The 22654-nt window shown below is 42.3% G+C and overlaps 2 protein-coding genes across 2 annotated transcripts in view; both read right to left on the bottom strand.

Annotated features, from left to right (window-relative positions):
* The window catches only part of LOC136632018 (NACHT, LRR and PYD domains-containing protein 3-like), a 1080175-nt gene that overhangs the window by 559068 nt on the left and 498453 nt on the right, over positions 1 to 22654 (bottom strand). The gene's annotated exons all lie outside the window — the stretch shown is intronic.
* The window catches only part of LOC136632016 (NACHT, LRR and PYD domains-containing protein 12-like), a 238338-nt gene that overhangs the window by 76650 nt on the left and 139034 nt on the right, over positions 1 to 22654 (bottom strand). Inside the window, exons 7-8 of the mRNA XM_066606552.1 lie at positions 6254 to 6424; positions 2044 to 2214 (exon numbers count right to left, since the gene is read on the bottom strand). Coding sequence (XP_066462649.1) covers positions 2044 to 2214; positions 6254 to 6424 — 342 coding nt within the window. The remainder of the gene's footprint in view (positions 1 to 2043; positions 2215 to 6253; positions 6425 to 22654) is intronic.

The following is a 22654-nucleotide window of genomic DNA, read 5'->3' as shown; positions in this document are numbered from 1 at the left end:
TCAGGGCTTAAGGCCATTGCACCTGCCCTACGGCGATTGTGCCGGTGGCGATTGTGCCTGCCTTATGGCGATCGTGCCTATGGCGACCGTGTCTGCTTTGCAGACCTTCAGGTATTGTATTTTTGGCTTTTTCAGTGAATAATGTGTTTGTTTTTTCTTTTTCCTCACCTCTGTGATTTTATTCCATAAAGTATGTTTAATGTCTTTAGTGCCCCTCTGGCCTGCAGGAATGTGTTCTATCATCCTTGTAGCATTTGGTAAAGAATATTTCTTCTCACAATATTTGCAAATTGCAGCTTTGCTCTCAGCGGAAATTGCACTGTGGAAATGTTTCCAAACTCTAGATGTCAGCCTCACCATTTTACTGAGAGGAGGGAAAGAAAAACCTATTTACTGAGCAGACTAAAGATAAATGTTATGCTGTGATGGTGGAGAACACTAACAGGAGTCATTTAATGGCTACAAAATAGAAACTAAATTGTCAGCCCAATTTACTCTCTTACCTGTCAGTTAATGCCTGAGAGGAGAACAGAAGCTATCATCTCCAGCATGTTAACAATTATTCAACTGTAGGTTGTCCGACCATGTATATAAGTAAACTAAACTGGAGGCTTTTCCCTGTAGTGCCCCCTAGTGGCACAAATTCATCTTTCTCCTGTTTGAGAACTGCATTGAGAAGTACAGTGTTACTTCAATTCTAATCCAGGATTTGTTTGCCAGATGAGAAAATTTTTCAATAATTTAAGACTGTACAAAATGTCTCTGAAAACTTTCATTAAGGTGTTTGTGTTATATAGTTTGAATACCGTGTCATAGATATATTAGTTATCACTGAAAAATAACATATTCTACACATACTAGTTTTCAATTTATCCCGAAAAAAATGACTTTAAGAAAATAAACTTTTTCTAAACTTTCCAGGTTTTTTTCCAGGCCTTCTCATCTCTACTACTACACTTCTGTATAGCTGTGCATTAGAAAGCCTAGAAGCTCATACAGAGGCTGAGCCTAATAGACCACAGTATCTGGCAGACCTGGAGGTTACATTCAAGACTCCAGGTGCCATAGCAACCCATCGAGACCCTGTGATCACATCGCAAGGTATCTAATGGGTGAGGGCGCCCTCTCTTTCAGCATCTTACATGCTGCGATCGCACTGAATGGGGCGTATTCAGACTCTGTGGTTAGTACAGCACCAGCTGTAATTACACCATAGAAAGAACTGATAGGAGGAGACGAGATACATTAATAGAGATGTCATATATTAGAGGGCAATCAGTGAATTATCTCATAGATATAACAATATTGTGAAGCACAAAATAGTATAAAACCCAATATACTTCTCATCCTGTACATGTTTAACTTGCATCCCATATGTCTCATCCTGTACATGTATAACTTGTGCCCCCACATGTCTCATCCCATACATGTATAACTTTAGCCAACCCATATGTCTCATCCTGTACATGTATAACTTGTGCCCCCCATATGTCTCATCCTGTACATGTATAACTTGTACCCCCCATATGTCTCATCCTGTACATGTATAACTTGTGCCCCCCATATGTCTCATCCTGTACATGTATAACATGTACCCCCCATATGTCTCATCCTGTACTTGTATAACTTGTGCCCCCCACGTCTCATCCTGTACATGTATAACGTGTACCCCCCACATGTCTCATCCTGCACATGTATAACTTGTGTCCCCACACGTCTCATCCTGTACATATATAACGTGTACCCCCCATATGTCTCATCCTGCACATGTATAACTTGTGCCCCCACACGTCTCATCCTGTACATGTATAACTTGTGCCCCCACACATCTCATCCTGTACATGTATAACTTGTACCCCCCATATGTCTCATCCTGTACATGTGTAATTTATGCCCACATGTCTCATCCTGTACATGTATAACTTTTGCCCCCCCACATCTCATCCTATACATGTATAACTTGTGCCCCCAGATGTCTCATCTTGTACATGTATACCTTGTACCCCCCACATGTCTTGTCCTGCACTCGTCTCTTAGACTCACCCTAATTCCTCTATCCTGCAGGCTGGACTGGACAGAGCATCCGTCAATTCACTGAAGTGAGGACCAGACAGAGGGTTACCAGACAGGTCAAGTTTCTTCACGGATGAGTTATTCCTTATAACAGATGCCAACTGGGTGCAGGATATGTCTGATAGATTATTATCACCCAAACTGTAAGAGTAAGAAGATGAGGTGAGGGTGACAGGTCCACAGAGCGTTAGTATAACATCTGTACATGGTGAATATGGAGAGAAAATGTCCCCGGCTGTTAGTAACCCCCATAAGTATCATCACTAGAAGCCACCTCTTGTGTGCGCTGGATGTCAGGAATAGCAGCAGCTATATAATATGTCCACTGACGCCTAATCCATGGTCTAGAAATACAAAATCCATATGTAATGTCCTCAATTTATGGCATGTCATAAATCAGTGATTATTGCAGCACATAGATGCACAATAGTCATAAAGATGGATGGAGGACCTTATGTCAGTGGTCATCAGTGGCTGAGAACTCTCCTTCCTCCACTATGTATTGTAGCTCTCAGTCTGTGGCTCCTGTGTCCTCCATTCACCTCCAGTCTTCTCATTATTACATGTCACACGTGGCTCTGCCCTGACTAATAAGACAACACTGAAGTATACCGGTCACAGCTGCTCACATGGTCAGGAGATGCTAAATACTTTGTGCTGCTATAGACCTGACATGGATAGTGAGCAGTAAACCAGAGCTGGGTGTATCATGTGATCCCCCTGTCTGACTCTTGGCCCCCACAAGTGGCACAGGATGCTGGCACTATGATAGCGGGCAGTGGACTGTATTAGTCTCCCTCAGATACAGATACCAGTACTTCTGTGTATTGTGAGTAGAATATAAATGTCTATACTCAGCCGCTATGATGAAAAATATAATTTATTGAAGTGACACAAAACCTTTCCTTGCCAGTCTGTTAGGTGGCGACAGCAGAAGAATACTGCTGGTGGGACTCTAGTACAACTGCGGCTTAGCAAACAATATCATACAGGATAGGATTAGATACACTGCTCAGAGTACTGAATCATGCAGGATAGGATTAGATATTGGGGCTCAGTAGACAGTATCCCTTAGCATAGGATTTGATACACAGCTTGAAAGACATTATCACAGGATAGAATTAGATGGAGAGTTTCACACAAGATTTTATTTATTTAGCACCAGCATGTTCCACAGCGCTTACAGAATAGGGAGAACACTTACTTTGGGAAGACTATACTAACCTATTGCATCACTCATTAACTGGGGGAACAAGTTTTCTTGTGGCCCCAGAAAAGTCTGTTGCCAGACCACAAACTCCACGGCTCTACAAGTGTCTCTTCCAACAGTCACTAGCCTTTCAAGAGGGAAGGAGTGTTGGAGTGTACCGAAAAAAGAAAGCGGACCCTATGGCTGGTGGACCATGTTTGAGATGTTACCTGAATGCACCACCTTTTCTTTGAGATCGATGGCCTACAATAGAAGAGATGAAACTTTTCTGTTTGCCCCCCTCAGCGGGGTAACAGGGGGAGCTCTGCCTCCTGGTATGTCCTGGGTCCAATATGATACTGAAGACTGCCAAAGAGGATGTCTGTCTCCTATGCAAACTAAGCTAATACTGACTAGCTTGGTGCCAGCAGGAGAGATATATGGGGGCTTGTTCTTTGTAGGATGAACATTTTGATTACTTGTTGTTCCATTTTTTTTCTAGAGATTTACAAAATCTGCAATTCCAGGATGGTTTTTATTTCTAACTGCATTCACTGTGCGGTATAAATATGCTAAATTAATCCTGCCGGGCCGGTAGATTATGTCAATACTAAATTCATATAGTGGGTTATTGTTTTGTAACTACTTCACACTTTGAATGTAGACTTTTTTTTTTAAAGACCCCTAACATTTTTCTTTTTTATTTTAGCAGTGCTGTGTAAGTGGTTTGTTTTTGCAGGATCAGTTCTTTTCTTAATGGCAATAATTGTTGATTTATGCAATGTTTTGATCACTTTCCATTATGTTTTATGTAAGGCGAGATAGTCAAAATAAATTATTTTTGACAAGTTTTTCGTATTTTTATCATGGTGTGCACTGTGCAGGTAAAATAATGTTCTAACGCTTTACTCTGGGTTATTACGAATGCAGCAATGTCACGTGATTTTTTTTTATTTTAAATTTTTTACATAGTAAAAAGGGGGAAAGGTGGGGTTTTGGCACTTTTATATTACATTTAAAAAAAAAAACTTTTAACTTTCTTATTTATTTCCTACAAGGGTACTTTACTATCACCATATTTTCATTATTCTAATACACTGCAATAGTTCAGTATGAGAAAGCCTTTGAAGCCCTATGAAGCAGAGTTTCATATGTCACCATAGCTGGCGGGAATGGAGGCTATATTCAAGCCTCCAGGTGCCATGACAAACCAGTGGGACCCCATGAACACATCATAGAGTTTCCGATGGCTGAGAGAGGTAGCCCTCTCCCTTTGTCAGCATTTTGCCCTGCTGAGGTTGTATTACTGCAGTATGTAAAGGGTTAAAAAGCAGGCATCTGTGGTTTCTATGGTCCAGGCTGTTAGAGCAAGGGCCAGATGGTCATCTAAAAGCCTGGCACCCATTCCCCCTGGCATGGATCTCCAATGCCAGGCTTCTGATGCAGTGCAGTCAAAAGACTGCAGAATAAAACCCCTGAACAGCCGCCAACAAAAAATGTATGAGCAGTCAATAAGGGGTTAAGCACAGACTACCACAGTTTTCAGGATGTTGTGTTTCCAATAGGTCTTATGGTATTTAATGAGAACATCTCATCAGTCAGGCCCATTTATTAATTTGCAGTAGAATCTCCTTTGTGATGTTTCTGGTCATGTGACCTTGTTGGAAACTTCTGATTTGGTTCGTTTTTTACATATGTGGCAGGATCTGTGTGTCAAACAATATGATGTGAGATGCATGAAGCTGCTTAAAACACATCTTGTGTTTATGTATCGGTTTAACCATCTTGGATTTTACTTGATTATTAGTACAGAATTCTCCCTCATGCCATGAAGCTCCATCATTTCTCTTTGTTCTGTGTGTGATGTCCCCTAAGGAGAGCAATGAGGGATATGTTGATAACATGGGGCGTATTCAGACTCCGTGGTTAGTGCAGCACCAGCTGTAATTACACCATAGAAAGAAGTGATAAGAGGAGACGAGATACATTAGTAGTGATATCATATCAGAGTGCAGTCAGTGGATTATCTCATAGACAAAACAATAGTGTGCAGCATAAAATAGGATAAAACCCATGTAATCCCCCCACATCTCATCCTGTACAGCTTGTGTCCCCCACATCTCAAACTGTACATGAATAACTTGTACACCCCTAGATGTCTCATCCTGTATATGTTTAAATTGTGGCCCCACATGTACAGAATGAGACATGCATAACTTGTGCCCCCACATGTCTCATTGTCAGGGTTCAAACCCACAACTTCTTGCATTCCAGTTGAGAGCGCTCTCTGCTAGACTATCAAGATTTGGACAGTTTCAGTGCTGAAACCTAACCTTGATCTACACTTCCCAGTTACCCAGTTCCTGCCCCCTGGTCCTGAGCCAGCCTTTGTTTCTAATTGCACTTCCTTTATAAGCCCAGACTTGCCACTCCTTCAGTGCATGATTATTGAGCTCTCAGCCTGTAATCAAGTCCCACTGCTTCCAACTCCTCTGTTACTACAACTTCCTGCTAACAATCCGGCTTCCACTTGACTACGATTCATGCCTCATCCTCTTTACCGCAACCGTGACCACCTGCTAACGACTCGGCTTCCTCTTGACTACTCTCCAGTCTGTCTAGGCTAATACACCTGGGCTCCAATCCAGCGCCAGTAAGACCTTACACTGATCCCGTACAAGAATAACGTGTGTCCCATATGTCTCATCCTGCACATGTATAACTTGTGTCTCCACATGTCTCATCCTGTACATGTATAACTTGTGCCCTCACACGTCTCATCCTGTACATGTATAACTTGCACCCCCACATGTCTCATTCTGTACATGTATAACTTGCACCTCCACATGTCTCATCCTGTACATGTATACCTTGTGCCCCCACATGTCTCATCCTGTACATGTATAACTTGTGCCCCGCACATGTCTCACCCTGTACATGTATAACTTGTGCCCCCACATGTCTCATCCTGTACACGTCTCGTATACTCACAGTAATTCCTCTATCCTGCAGGCTGGACTGTATAGAGCATCCATCAAGTCAGTGAAGTGAGGACCAGACATACGGTTCATAGACAGGTCAAGTTTCTTCAGGGATGTGTTATTCCTTATAACAGATGCCAACTGGGTGCAGGACGTGTCTGTTAGATAATTATGACCCAAACTGTAAGAGTAAGAAGATGAGATGAGGGTGACGCATCCAGAGAGCATTAGTATAACATCTGTACATGGTGAATGTGGGGAGAAAATGTCCCCGGCTGTTTTTTAACATCCATAAGTGCCATCATGAGAAGCCGCCTCTTGTGTGCGGTGAAGGTCACGAATGGCGGCAGCTATACAATACGTCCACTGGCACCTAATCTATTGTGTAGAAATGCAGAGTCCCTGAGTAATGTCCTCGCTTTATGGCATGTCATAAATCAGTGATTATTGCAGCACATGGAACTACAATAGGCATAACGCTGGATGGAGGACCTTATGTCAGCAGTCATCAGCGGCCAAGAACTCTCCTTCCTCCACTATGTATTGTAGCCCTCAGTCTGCGGCTCCTGTGTCCTCCATTCACCTCCTATATTCACATGATCACTAGTGGCTCTTCCGTCAGTAATAGGATAACACTGAAGTGTACCGCTCACGACACCATTCATCATGGCACATGATACAGACAAGTCTGCCGGGGTTGACTTATTTTCACTCATCAATCCTTCACACATTGAAAGATGGAGTATAAGTCACACCCTGACATCATGCTACATGCCCCAAGAATACTCACTGCTACCAGTGACTGTTTTACTGCAAGGTGGGCCAGCCACCTAAAGCCCAATCATATACTGAGTATGGGCACTCATGGCACCCCAGCAATCAAAATTACCTGCCTATCAGGGTCTAGAGGATTTTATTTATATAGAGCAACAAGGATTGTTCTTCATAAAGTAAGATTTAATTACAAAAAAAGCAATGCTTTTAATAAGTATATTAAAAGTTAATATACAAAGGGAAAAGGAACATGAGTATTTACAAGATAGTTGCAAAAACAAATAGAATGAAGAATAGGATAGCCGTTCTTATTGGTTACAGCGGTGCAGAAGTCTGGGCGCTAGGAGATCGGCAGATCCTGTATCTGGTGCAATCGCCTGGGTTCTGACAAGGGAGTTCTGCATCCCTGGGATCCTAAGGGTTACCCAGCCACTGCTTCCACCTCCCACTCATGAAAGCAGAGGGAGGAAGGCCGATTGGATGCCAAAACCTTCAGGAAGAAAATATAGTTCAATACTTTGGTCATATTTCTCAGAAAAGCCTCTTATAGGGAAGCTATAACCACCATCTTCCATAACACAATTTATGTATTTACAGATACTAAATATGGTAGAAGAGAGATTACTAGTTCAGTTGATCTTGGCTTCAGCCTATACAAAAATAGAAGCGCATGCATTGGACTTTGGATCTCCTCACGATTTTGGAGATATGGTTACCTGTGGTCTGCACCCCATAGATGAACCATAAGCTTAGTTAGTAATCTCAGTATTACTCCAAAACAGTTCTCAACTCCTGGGGCCATCAGCAGCCACAGAGTCTGGGTAGGGACAGGCAAAGAATACAAATACTAATGGCACAACCTGCTCAATAAAGGAGGATAAGGGGATCATAGCTGCATTTTCATGACTTGTCCAAGAAACCAATGAATATTATTAAATCCGGCATGATCAGGATTTATGAATGCAATATCATACTTCTATAAAGGCAGGACGTGAGAATACAGGTATATCATACTTCCATAACAACTCCACTTCTTAGAGATGGAATGTGAGATCGATCCACAGATCATGTGACAAGCCCAACTTCATGGTTTATCCTTTGTGGATTGGCCCATAAGCATTACAGTGCTCACCACCGTTCTTATGCTGAAAAGGAAAGCGTGTGTGTCTGTCTTGTCCCTCTTTTATCTATCCATCTATCTATCTATCTATCTATCTATCTATCTATCTATCTATCTATCTATCTATCTATCTTATATCCATCTAACATCATATCAATCTATCTCCCGTCTCCCGTTTATCCATTCATCCATCTCCTATCTCCTATCCATCTAACATCATATCAATCTATCCCGTATCTATCTATCTATCCCCTATCTATCTATCTATCTATCCCCTATCTATCTATCTATCTATCTATCTATCTATCTATCTATCTATCTCGTATCTATCTATCCCCTATCTATCTATCTATCTCGTATCTATCTATCCCCTATCTATCTATCTATCTATCTATCTATCTATCTATCTATCTATCTATCTCATATCTATCTTTCTATCCCCTATCTATCTATCTATCTATCTATCTATCTATCTCGTATCTATCTATCTATCCCCTATCTATCTATCTATCTTGTATCTATCTATCCCCTATCTATCTATCTATCTATCTTGTATCTATCTATTAGAGATTAGCGAGCACACTCGCCCGAGCTTGATGCTCGTTCGAGCATTAGGGTGTTCGAGATGCTCGTTACTCGAGACGAGCACCACGCGGTACTCGAGTCAATTCCATTTCCTTCCCTGCATGTTTTGCGCCATTTTTTAGCCAATAGACATGCAGGGAAGGCATTACCACTTCCTCCTGTGACGTGCCAGCCCTATCCCACCCCCCTGCAGTGAGTGGCTGGTGAGATCAAGTGACCGCCGAGTACTTAAAGCGGTCCCGCCCGCGGCTCGCCTCAGACACACACTGGGAGAGATCAGGGAGAGTGGTGCTGCTGCTATAGGGAAAATGTTAGTGTAGGATCTGGTCTACAAAAACCCCAACGGTCCTTCTTAGGGCCACATCTGACCGTGTGCATTACTGTTGTGGCTGCTGGGAGCAGTTTTGCACCAAACATTTTTTTTTCATCTCGGGCTGTGCAGGCTATTACAGCTATAGCATTCTAAGTCTGCAGTCTGTAATACAGAGTATAGGGAAAGTGGTGCTGAGACAGGGACAGTGGCAGTGTATGATCCTGTCTAAAAGAACCCCAATGATCCTTCATTAGGCTACCTCTGATCGTGTGCATTTTACAGGTTGTCTGGTGGGAGTTGTAGTGCATCACTATTGCACGGCTAGGCCTGTTTGCAGCCTTCCATATAATTTTTTTCTGGCTACAGTTAGCGTTACAATATCGCTGTCAGCCTCCAACTGTGCGCCAATAATTCCATAATTTCTTACACCGGTCTGTGTCTGCCGTGAACTTCACGCACAGCGTACGGCCAGAGCCACTGATAGAGGGAAAGTCATATACACGCTATATAGCCTGTATTCTTTTTCAAAAAATTTTTTTTTAAAAAAAGCTCCTTCTTAGGGCTACCTCTGACCGTCTGCATTTTACCGTTTGTCTGGTGGGAGTTGTAGTGCATCACTATTGCATGGCTAGGCCTGTTTGCAGCCTTCCGTATTCTTTGTTTCTGCCTGGAGTTAGCGTTACAATACCGCTGTCAGCCTCCAACTGTCCGCCAATAATTCCATAATTTCTTACACCGGTTTGTGTCTGCCATGAACTTCACGCACAGCGTACGGCCACAGTCACTGATAGAGGGAAAGTCATATACACGCTATATAGCATGTATTCTTTTTCAAAAAAGTTTAAATAAAAAGCTCCTTCGTTGGGCTACCTCTGACCGTCTGAAATTTACTGGGTGTCTGGTTGGAGTTGCAGTGCATCAGTATTGCACAGCTAGGCCTGTTTGCAGCCTTCCGTATTCTTTGTTTCTGCCTGGAGTTAGCGTTACAATACCGCTGACAGCGTGAAATAATTATAAGTGGTGGGGCTGTAGAACTTTTTCCTGGCTAATCCAGTCATTGGAGAGGTGAAAACAAACGTAACTGATTTAATGAGGCCGTTGCAGATGAACTAGCATCGAAGTCCGCTTCATGCCTACGATTGCTGAAGCTGTTGGCCAAGGCCTATGTCCTCGGCGCTGTGTAAGTCTGCCATGTTTGGGCACTGTAATTTCTTCATGTTTATTACTTTCTTTTGGTTCCTTCTGCTCGCCTATGCTGTGGGTGCACACAGACTTCCCATCGCGTTGTTTGACCTGTCTGGCACAAAGACACTGACTGACTTGGGTAGGGGGCAGAGTGCAGATGGCTTTCCCCTTGCGGTGTCGATTGAGCTATCCGACACCTAGACAGAATGAATACTGTGTGGGCACATGGATTCCCCATAGCTATGTAACCCATGCCCACGTTTGCAGCTCCTGACGGAGGTTGGCACTTTATTGGAATGAAGATCGAACGTCAATTTGTCATTGATTTTCAACAGCATTGTGGGCTATTGCCCCCCCTTTTAAAGAAGGTCGCTACTTGGCCCTGCCAACCCTCTGCAGTGTGTGCCTCCGGTTCCTCCTCATGGCAAACGCACTTATAAATAGACATGAGGGTGGTGTGCCTATGAAGCGAGTGTGTGGCATGAGGGCAGCTGAAGGCTGCGCAGGGACACTTTTGTGTGCGCTGTGGACGTTGGGTCGTGCGGGGGGTTGGTCAGCATGTAACCCTGGAGAAGAGGCAGCGGTGTGACCCACAGGCAGTGATTGTGCTTGGTTGGAGGTAGTGTGGTGCTTAGCTAAGGTGTGCCTTGCCAATGAGGGTTTGTCCGAAGTAAAAATTGTTAGGGGGGGGGGGGCACACTCTTGCCGCTATTGTGGCTTAATAGTGAGACCTGGGAGCCTGAGATGCAGCCCTTCATGCTGCCCCTGCCCTATCCGTTTCTGTGGCGATTCCATGGCTTTCGTATGTTTTCCAGATTTTCACAAGTCAAAACCTAAGCGGAGCATCGGTCATATACAAAAATGCTTGAGTCGTCCATTGACTTCAATGGGGTTCGTTACTCGAAATGAACTCTCGAGCATCGCGGAAAGTTCGACTCGAGCAACGAGAACCGGAGCATTTTGGTGCTCGCTCATCTCTACTATCTATCTATCTCTCTACCTCCTATCTATCTATCTATATCCTATCTATCTATCTATCTATCTATCTATCTCATATCCATCTAACGTTATATCAATCTATCTCATATCTATCTATATCCTATCTCTTATCAGTCTATCTGTCTGTCTATCTAACTCCTATGCATCTATCTAACACCCTATCTATCTATCTATCTATCCCATATTTATCTATCCTATATCTATCTATCTATCTTCTATCTATCTAATCTCATATCTATCTATCTCGTATCTATCTATCTGCTATCTATCTATTTATCCACCCTATCTATCTATCTGCTATCTATCTCCTATCTTTCTTCTATCTATCTTCTATCAATCTATATCCTATTTATCTATATTCTATCTCATATCCATTTAACATATCAATCTATCTCATATCTATCTATAACCTATATCATATCTATCTATCTATCTATCTATCTATCTATCTATCTATCTCCTCCTTTGCATCTATCTTTCTATCTATCTCATATCTCCCTATCCCCTATCCATCTAACATCATATCAATCTATCTCATATCTATCTATATCCTAGACATCTATCTATCTATATCCTATCTATCTATCTATCTATCCCATATTTATCTATCTATCAATCTATCTCCTATCTCATATGCATCGAACGTCATATCTATCTATCCTATCTATCCTATCCAGCTATCTATCCATCTCCTATGCATCTATCTATCTATCTATCTATCTATCTATCTATCTAACTCCTATCCTTCTATCTCATATCCATCTAACATCCTATCTTTCTATCTATCTCCTATCTATCTATCTCCTATCTATCTATCAATCTATATTCTATCTATCTATATTCTATATATCCCATAATTATCTATCTATCTCATATCCATCTAACACTCTATCTATCTATCTATCTATCTATCTATCTATCCCATATTTATTTATCCTATATCTATCTATCTTCTATCTCATATCTAGCTATCTCATATCTATCCATCTATCTGCTATCTGTCTATCCTAGCTCATATCTATCTTTCTATCTCTATATCTCCTATCTTTCTCCGATCTATCTATCAAACTATATCCTATCTATCTATATTCTATCTATCCAATATTTATCTATCTATTTCCTATCTCATATCCATCTAACATTATCTCATATCTATCTGTCTGTCTCTGTCTGTCTAACACCCTATCTATCTTCTATCTATCTATCCCATATTTATCTATCCTATATCTATCTACCTATCTTGTATCTATCTAATCTCATATCTCTCTATCTATCTATTTCGTATCTATCTAATCTATCTCATATCTATCTATCTGCTATCTCTATCTCCTATCTTTCTCCTATCTATCAATCTATCTATCTATATCCTATTTATCTATATTCTATCTCCTATCCATCTAACATTCTATCTATCCCATATTTATCTATCCTATATATATCTATCCATCCTATCTCATATCTATCTATCTATCTATCTATCTCCTATCTCATATACATCTAACACCATATCAATCTATCTCATAGCTATCTATATCCTATATCATATCTATCTCCTATGCATCTATCTATCAATCTATATATCCCATATTTATCTATCCCATATCTATCTCCTATCTATCTATATATCCTATCTCATATCTTTCTATCTATCTAATATCTATCTATCTCCTATCTATCAATCTATCTTCTATCTATCAATCAATATTCTATCTATCTATCCCATATCTATCTATCTATCTCATATCCATCTAACGTCATATCAATCTCTCTCATATGAGATAGATATCTATATCCTATCTCCTATCCTACTCTCATATCCATCTAACATCCTATCTATCTCCTATCTATCTATCTCCTATCTATCTATCTCCTATCTCCTATCTATCTATCTCCTATCTATCTATCTATCTCCTATCTATCTATCTCCTATCTATCTATCTATCTCCTATCTATCTATATCTCCTATCTATATCTCCTATCTATCTATCTCCTATCTATCTATCTCTCATCTATCTATATCCTATCTATCTATCACATATCTATCTATCTTCTATGCATGTATCTATCTATTTATCTATCTATCTATCTATCTATCTATCTATCTATCTATCTATCTATCGCCTATCCTTCTATCTCATATCCATCTAACACCCTATATATCCTATCTATCTATCTATTCCATATCTATTTATCTCCTATCTATCTGCTATCTCTCTATTATCTATATCTATCTATCTATCTATCTATCTATCTATATATCTGTCTATCTTCTATCTCATATCTGTCTATCAATCTATCTATCTCATATCTGTCTATCAATCTATCTCATATCTGTCTATCAATCTATCTCATATCTGTCTATCAATCTATCTCATATCTATCTATCTATCTATCTATCTATCTCCTATCTATCTATCTATCTATCTATCCCATATTTATCTAGCCTATATCTATCTGATATCTATCTATCTCTTATCTATCTATCTGCTATCTCTCTATTATCTATATCTATCTATCTCATATCTATCTCCTATCTATCTATCTATCTCCTATCTATCTCCTATCTATCTATATCTCCTATCTATATCTCCTATCTATCTATCTATCTATCTATCTCTCATCTATCTATATCCTATCTATCTATCACATATCTATCTATCTTCTATGCATGTATCTATCTATTTATCTATCTATCTATCTATCTATCTATCGCCTATCCTTCTATCTCATATCCATCTAACACCCTATATATCCTATCTATCTATCCCATATCTATTTATCTCCTATCTATCTGCTATCTCTCTATTATCTATATCTATCTATCTATCTATCTGTCTATCTTCTATCTCATATCTGTCTATCAATCTATCTCATATCTGTCTATCAATCTATCTCATATCTGTCTATCAATCTATCTCATATCTATCAATCTATCTCATATCTATATATCTATCTATCTATCTATCTATCTATCTATCCCATATTTATCTAGCCTATATCTATCTGATATCTATCTATCTCTTATCTATCTATCTGCTATCTCTCTATTATCTATATCTATCTATCTCATATCTATCTATGTTCTATCTATATTCTATCTATCTATATTCTATCTATCTATCTATAGTCTATTTATCTATCTATCTTCAATCTATCTATATTCTATCTATCTATCCAATACTTATCAATCCCATATCTATCTATCTATTTTCTATCTCATATCTGTCTAACGTTTTATCAATCTATCTCATATCTATCTATATCCTATCTCATATCTGTCTATATCTATCTCCTATGCATCTATCTATCTACCTCCTATCCTTCTATCTCATATCCATCTAACACCCTATCTATCTACCCCATATCTATCTATCTTCTATCGAATATCTATCTATCCATCCTATCTCATATCTATCTATCTCATATCTATTTGCTATCTCTCTATTATCTATATCTATCTATCTATCTGTCAAATATCTATCTTCTATCTCATATCTATCTATCAATGTATCTCATATCTGTCTTACAATCTATCTCATATCTATCTATCTACTATGCATCTATCTCATATCTATCTATCTATCTTCTATCTCCTATCTATCTATCTATCAAATCTATCTATTGATAAGGGCCAATAGGGGCTGTAAAGAAATTAATAAATGTCGCTTATCAAAATTAAGTACCGTATATATGCTTATCAATCTATTTTAGCAAAAAGAATATTTTAGCAATATATTGTATGTGTAACAGAAGTCATGACTCTTTAAGGAAGTACGTCTGATCTAAGTGGAATCAGGAAGTTCTAAGGCCAGATGTCTCGGAAGACATAGCCTAACCGCAAAGAAGTTGCTAGCTCTTACATGTGAAATCAGCTATTTCTTAATGTCATTTATCACAAAGATTAAGTCACAAGAGCAGATGTTCATAACTATAGTAGAATTATCAGCAATTTCTTAAAGATGTGTTTGTCTGAGTCATATATCACACGTCTAAAGTTTATTGAATGATTATGTCATAAGTTTATTGTAAGATGTATGGAAATCACGAGGTTTTTCCCTGTTTAGCCACACGTCCCGTCCTGCGAGAAGGGGCTGGCTATAAAAGCCAAGAGATACAGACAATAAAATAGAGTTCATTACTTCATCATATACCGTGTGTATGGTCAGTACTTAGACTCTCAAAGGAGCGCTCCTCCTGCTTAGGTCAATTTGGAACCGACAACATAACTGACCAGTCTGTTTGAACAAATTAACCCTCGACAGTTCTTGGCGCCCAACGTGGGGCGGGGCTTACCTTTACGGGACATCGCAACCAGTAGACTGAAACAAACTCCTGGCCCGTTGACGTGGATATTGGATCCGGAGACTCCAGACTAAAACACCGGTGTACAGGTAAGAGCTTATCTTACTATTATACAGTCTGGATTCTTTTGATCTGTGTGTCTCTAACGGACTAGAGGTATGTTGTTGCCTGTTTCCTATATTTTCTGCCCCGTCCATATTTTAGAGTGAATAAGTTCATTTAACTGTCCTAGACGGAAGAACTCACTCATTGGGACTTAAAGAGTCATGTTGTCTGTATTGGAGATTGAAATAATTGTTATTGTTATAGTCTCATTTCTGGCAGTCATATTGTTACTCTGGATCTGTTATAATATTACTAAAAGTTCCCTAAGAGGCGAAGTCTGGTCTCCCCTGAATCCTAGTGTTTGAAGTTGACCACGTTTTAGTTCTGTAAATCTATTCCGGGACAGGGAACTGTGTGTTCCCAGATAGTCTCAGTGATTATCTTAGTTTACTGTGTGAAATATACGTCCTGTATACTTAGTGAAGAATAGTCGGAAGTGGTCAAGATGGGGTCTGAACAATCTAAGATATATCAGACTCCTATTGAGATAATTAAAGATAGAGAAGGGGAGGACATTTGCAGACAAGCCTATAAAGTTTACAAACGTATAGGCCTTAAGAAGGCGGGAACATTCAATTATGAATTTTGGTCACAATATGAGGATAAGCATAGAAAGGAAATAAGAAATAAGGGTTTGGAAAAAGGCATGAAGGCTATCCTGGACTGCTCTAAAACAGCAGAAGACGAACACTGGGACTCCGAATCCCGAGGCAAGGGCATTTTAGTTTATTGTCCTATGCCCCGGCCACCAATAGACGTTCCCATGGAAACCCCTACGGTTCCATTAGTCTCTCCTGTCGTCCCGGCCGTTCCACCAATGTCTCCAAATAATCCCTTTAATTCTCTGTATCCCAATTTGCCACCCTTGCCTCCTACGTATCCACAGGCTACTGCCCAGATGGATACACCTCCCTACAGCCCTCAATCAGGATCCCCAGGCCCTGAAGTAAATAGAGGTCCGGCTTGGGATTGTCCACGTTGTGGTCAACAGAATGCCTGTTTTAAAGAACTCTGTACAGTATGTGGGACTCCACGTCGCAGGGATCAGTGTAGACAACCGATTCCCTTATTCCCAGTTACAACCTCCACTACCCATTATAGAGAACCAAACAGACCGAGTCCACCATTGGGCACGGTCAGACAAGAGGACACTGACAGACCATCGTCTTCTAATGACAGACCTACGGACGCACATAGACCAACTCCCGGGTCTACAGTCACTACATGGCGACCCTGGAGCGCCACAGACCAGATGGCACTGTGTCAGCAACTGCCCGATCCCCAGACAGAGCCAGCAGCTTTCCATAGAAAGTTGGAAGTCATACAGAAAAACTACTCTGCCACTTGGACAGATATGGAATGTCTTATGAATGTAAAATGTCCTCTGGGCCTTTACAATAGTATTGCTCAATTTTGTGGTCTTGAAGATCGCCCAGATGACCCCCAGACATTACCTAGTGGTACTCAATATGTGGACAAGGTTAAGACCTGGTTTAAGGATAAAGCCCAAGAGAGACGTACAGCCCTAACCCAGTGTAGACAGAACAAGGGCGAGTCTATTGAATGTTACTTTGGCCGTTTAGAGGAAGTTGGCAGAGATCTGGGTTTATATGACTGTCCAAAAGCAATACGTAATGCTGCTTTTTGTGAAGCCTTTATGCAAGGAATAGATAAGCGCCTGTCTGAACGCGTTAAAGCATGTACCCCCGATTGGCGACAGGCCAAACCGCGTGATCTATATAAGAAAGCTGTAGGATTTGTCATGGACACAGAAGACCACGCAAAGAGTGTTATGATTAAACATTACACCATGGAGGGGGACACAGTCCGACTTAACGACCCCAGGCGGGAGACCCGTAAGTGTTATAACTGCGGGAAGACTGGACACTTGGCCCGTAATTGTAGAGCCCCTAAACGCCCTAGACAGAACATGTCAGACGAAAGGGGGCAACAGGGAAGTACGGCCAATACCACATCATCCCGCCCACAGGGAAACAACGGGTATACCAATTACCAATGAAGGTCTGGCACTCCTTCCCCCGTGTCCCTTATAGTTACTGACGCACGTGGGCCACAAATTTTTCAGCCTCTAAAAATCCAGGGGAAGGAGGTGCCCTTTTTAATTGACACAGGGGCCACTAAATCATGTGTCAGTACCTCACAAGTCAATGACCTTAGTATTCCCCTCTCAGACTCCATAGCCATAGCCGTTGGAGTGTCCGGTGAACCAACACCCATGCGTGAGACCGAGCCCATAGAAGTCTCCTTTCAAGGGTCACGAGTCCTCACTCGCTTCCTGGTGTCACCCGCTGGGGATTGCATCATGGGAACCGATGTGATGGGACCCCTGGGGTGCTGTATTCAGCTCCATCCTTCCGGTGAGGCTCATGTCAGTACCTCTGCGGCCGACCACCAAGTATTCTGTCTCATGGCAGCAGACTTGGTCACTCCGCCTCCTTCTTGTACTGTATATGTGTTGACCCCAGAAGATACACAGGTTCTCTCAGCAGTGCCAGAGACCCTTTGGGCAAAAGGGAAGACAGACTTGGGCCATCTCCACGTACCCCCAGTCATGGTATATCTCAAAGATGGGGAAAAAGCCCCCATGATCCGCCAATATCCCCTAGCCATGGCACAGGAAGACGCAATAGCCTCCACTATTACAGAGTTATGTGCCTTGAATGCTTTAAAACCTTGCGTCTCACCCGCTAACACGCCACTCTTCCCAGTTAAAAAGAAAGGGAAGAAAGGCGAACCTGATACCTACCGGATGGTTCACGATCTAAGAGAAATCAATAAGGTGACCATCCTAGAAACACCTTTGGTCCCCAACCCTTACACTCTGTTGTCCACCATACCATCCGGAACCTGTTGGTACACTCTGATCGATTTAGCCAATGCATTTATGTCCGTCCCGATCCACCCCGATTGCCAGTACCTGTTCGCCTTCACGTTCCGAGGAAAACAGTACTGCTGGACTGTCCTACCACAAGGGGCACAAAACAGCCCAAATCAATTCACCCGATGTATGAGGCTTGTACTTGATGCATGGACGGTCCCACCAGGTGTGGCCCTGCTTCAGTATGTTGATGATCTCCTACTCTGTGCACCGGACAGACCCACCTGCGTTGCGGCCTCACTCAGCCTTCTTTGTTTTCTTGCAGACAGCGGGTGTAAAGCCAGTAAAGACAAATCACAGTTTTGCAAATCTCATGTTGTGTTTCTTGGTCACTGCCTAGGTCCTGGTACAAAACACCTCACGCCAGAACGTACCAAGGTGGTGGAGGACATGCCACTCCCTACCTCCCATGCTCAGTTGCGGACATTTCTGGGGTTAGTTTCATATTGTCGGCCGTGGATTCGCTCTGCCTCCATGACCATGCAGCCTCTGTACGACTGCCTGAGTTCAAAGCCATTTGCTTTGTCCCCGGAAGCCGAGTCAGCTTTCCATCAGCTGAAAATACAGATTACCAGTGCTCCAGCACTGGGCCTGCCAGACTATGATAAACCCTTCCAGATGTTCGTGACTGAGATGGCGGGACATGCTACTGCCGTCCTCACACAAGAGCATGGTGACAAAAAGCGCCCTGTAGCATACTACAGTGCACATCTTGATGCAGTAGCCAGGGGTTCACCCTCCTGTGTAAGAGCAGTTCTGGCTGTACAAGCACTACTTGAGAAAGCTTCTGAGGTGGTCCTAGACTACCCTCTTGTGGTCCTCACGCCCCATGACGTACATGGAATTCTGACACAGGTGAGCCGTAAACATCTGTCTCTTGCTAGACAGGTTAAAATGGAACTTGCAGTACACTCTTCATCCAATGTCTCATTTCAACGTTGCACAACTTTGAATCCGGCCACCTTACTGCCATTAGGTGACACTGATTCAAAAGGGGGAGTAAGCACAGGGGATCAACTTTTTGTCAATTCCCTAGGCGAAGAGGAAGCTTTTGACGCCGAGCACCAGCATGACTGTGCTGCTCTGATGGAGCAGGAGACAGCTGGATTTGCTCATGTCACAGATAAGCCTCTCCTGAACCCCCACCTTGAAATGTTTGTGGATGGATCACGATACCAGAATGAGATGGGCAGATTTGTGACAGGGTTTGCTGTAGTATCAATGAATGAAGTACTGATAGGCCGCGCCTTGCCCCCACATATGTCAGCACAGGAAGCGGAGCTGTGCGCTCTGACCGAGGCCTGCAAGTTAGCCCGGGGAGTCACTGCTAATATCTACACGGACTCCAGGTACGCGTTTGGCGTTGCGCATGACTATGGGCCGATTTGGCGCGCGCGGAGCTTCCTAACAGCTCAAGGCAGACCGATAAAGAATGGTGAGGCAGTAAGTAGTTTAATGTCAGCTATCATGCTCCCGAAGCAGGTAGCCATAATAAAGGTAAAGGCACACACCCAAGGGGACTCCTTGGAAAGCAGAGGCAACGAGAAGGCAGACGGAGCAGCAAAGGCTGCAGCCCTGCTGGACTGGAGGGCACCCGTGTGCAGAGTTCAGACCAGGTCCTGCCCAGCAGAGGAGGATCCTGATCCCCCTGCCGAGGACCAGACCCTCTCTGTCCCACCACAGAAGGAGGTGGACCTACTCCCCTCAGGGCAAGAGCAGGAGCGCTGGGCAAGTGCAGGGGCAGTAAAAGGAAATGAAGGTTGGATGATGGGTTCCCGTATGTGTTTACCTGCGGCTGCCTATCCTAGTATGGCCCTTTTGGCTCATGGAAAGGTGCACGCTTCTCGTAATGCCATGGTAGCCCTGGTGGAGAAAATGTGGTACGCTCCGGGATTTGACAGGATGGCAAAGGCATACGTCAAGGCTTGTGAAATCTGTGCACTACACAACCCCGGTCAAGTAGTAAAGACCCCTCGGAAGTGCACTCCGCGACCTTTGTACCCCTTCCAGAGACTAGATAGATTACATCCAGCTGCCCAGATCAGGAAGGTATGAGTATGTCCTGGTATGCATTGACCTCTTTTCCGCGTGGGCTGAGGCCTACCCGGTCACGAAGGCCACTGCCCAGGCCACTGCAAAGAAACTTGTGTCAGAGTTAGTGTGCAGATTTGGGGTACCAGAGACCATTGAGAGCGACCGTGGTACTCACTTCACTGGTGAGGTAATGAAGGAAGTCATGTCCGCCTTAGGAGTAGAGCAGGCGTTTCACACCCCCTATCATCCGCAGAGCTCCGGAAAAGTAGAAAGACTCAATGGCACCCTCAAACTTAAGATACAGAAAGCCATGGTTGAAACAGGAAAACCTTGGCCCGAGTGCCTACCTCTGGCCCTCTACTCAGTACGGACCACACCAAATAGGAAAACAGGACTGTCTCCTTATGAGATTCTCTTTGGCTCCGTGCCCAGGTTAGGACTGTATCACCCCCAAGCTCTATCCCTGGGTCATGATAAAGTTACTTCCTTTGTGCAGGATTTATGCCAAAAGCTAAAAATAACACACGACCTAGTCTTCTCTTCTATTCCAGACCCTGATAGTTTGGAAGGATCCCACTCTCTGAATCCCGGAGATTGGGTGGTGGTAAAGAGACACGTCAGAAAGACTTTGGAACCTCGCTTTGACGGACCATACCAAGTGCTGTTAACCACTCCCACCTCGGTCAAGCTAGAAGGCAAACCCACTTGGATCCATGCCTCACACTGCAAGAAAGTTCCAACGCCTCAGCACCACGAGGGGGGTGGAGAGTAAGCCCAACCCAGGGTGGGGGAGGAGGATGGCAACCTGGACACCAGCATTGATAGTCTGGATAGGTGTATTATTTACCCTTTGTTTTCTTGGACTACTCTCTTTTCGGGACAATTCCTCATCAACTGTCGATGTAAGAAGAAGATGGACTGTTTGGGCAGAAGGACACCCCAACATGTGGGAATACTTTGCAAAAGACGTACTGAATATTTCCCACATGTGCATGCCCAACCTGCGGAGTGGGGAAGATATTTTACGGACTTGCTTACTGTCTATCCCCACTCCAATAAAGACACTTCGCGATATATATTCAATAGTGCATAACGATAGTGATGTGGAAGAGAGCCATGTTATTCAGGAAAATACCTTTCTTAATGTATATGAATATTGTTCCTATTATGATGCGGTCAAACATACACTTTATGTTTCACACAAATGATAAGAGATTTGTTTAGATTCATGAAAACAATAATACATTTTAAAAAAGTCAGATGTCGGCTGTGATCTTGGGACTTGTTCCGATCGCCATATTTGGGGTCAGGAAGGAATTTTTCCCTTTTATACAAGGATAATTGGCTTTTTCCTAAAAGGGTTTTCGCCTTCCTCTGGATCAACTCAGCCTCAAAATTCCCCATAATTGTCATTCCTGTGTGTGACTTCCTGATGTCCAAAATGGGGGAATGATAAGGGCCAATAGGGGCTGTAAAGAAATTAATAAATGTCGCTTATCAAAATTAAGTACCGTATATATGCTTATCAATCTATTTTAGCAAAAAGAATATTTTAGCAATATATTGTATGTGTAACAGAAGTCATGACTCTTTAAGGAAGTACGTCTGATCTAAGTGGAATCAGGAAGTTCTAAGGCCAGATGTCTCGGAAGACATAGCCTAACCGCAAAGAAGTTGCTAGCTCTTACATGTGAAATCAGCTATTTCTTAATGTCATTTATCACAAGGATTAAGTCACAAGAGCAGATGTTCATAACTATAGTAGAATTATCAGCAATTTCTTAAAGATGTGTTTGTCTGAGTCATATATCACACGTCTAAAGTTTATTGAATGATTATGTCATAAGTTTATTGTAAGATGTATGGAAATCACGAGGTTTTTCCCTGTTTAGCCACACGTCCCGTCCTGCGAGAAGGGGCTGGCTATAAAAGCCAAGAGATACAGACAATAAAATAGAGTTCATTACTTCATCATATACCGTGTGTATGGTCAGTACTTAGACTCTCAAAGGAGCGCTCCTCCTGCTTAGGTCAATTTGGAACCGACAACATAACTGACCAGTCTGTTTGAACAAATTAACCCTCGACACTATCT

The sequence above is a fragment of the Eleutherodactylus coqui genome, chromosome 6 (assembly GCF_035609145.1).
Source record: "Eleutherodactylus coqui strain aEleCoq1 chromosome 6, aEleCoq1.hap1, whole genome shotgun sequence".
Classification (NCBI taxonomy): Eukaryota; Metazoa; Chordata; class Amphibia; order Anura; family Eleutherodactylidae; genus Eleutherodactylus; species Eleutherodactylus coqui.
Note: the sequence above shows the minus strand (reverse complement) of the source record. Positions and strands in the feature narration are given on the sequence as shown.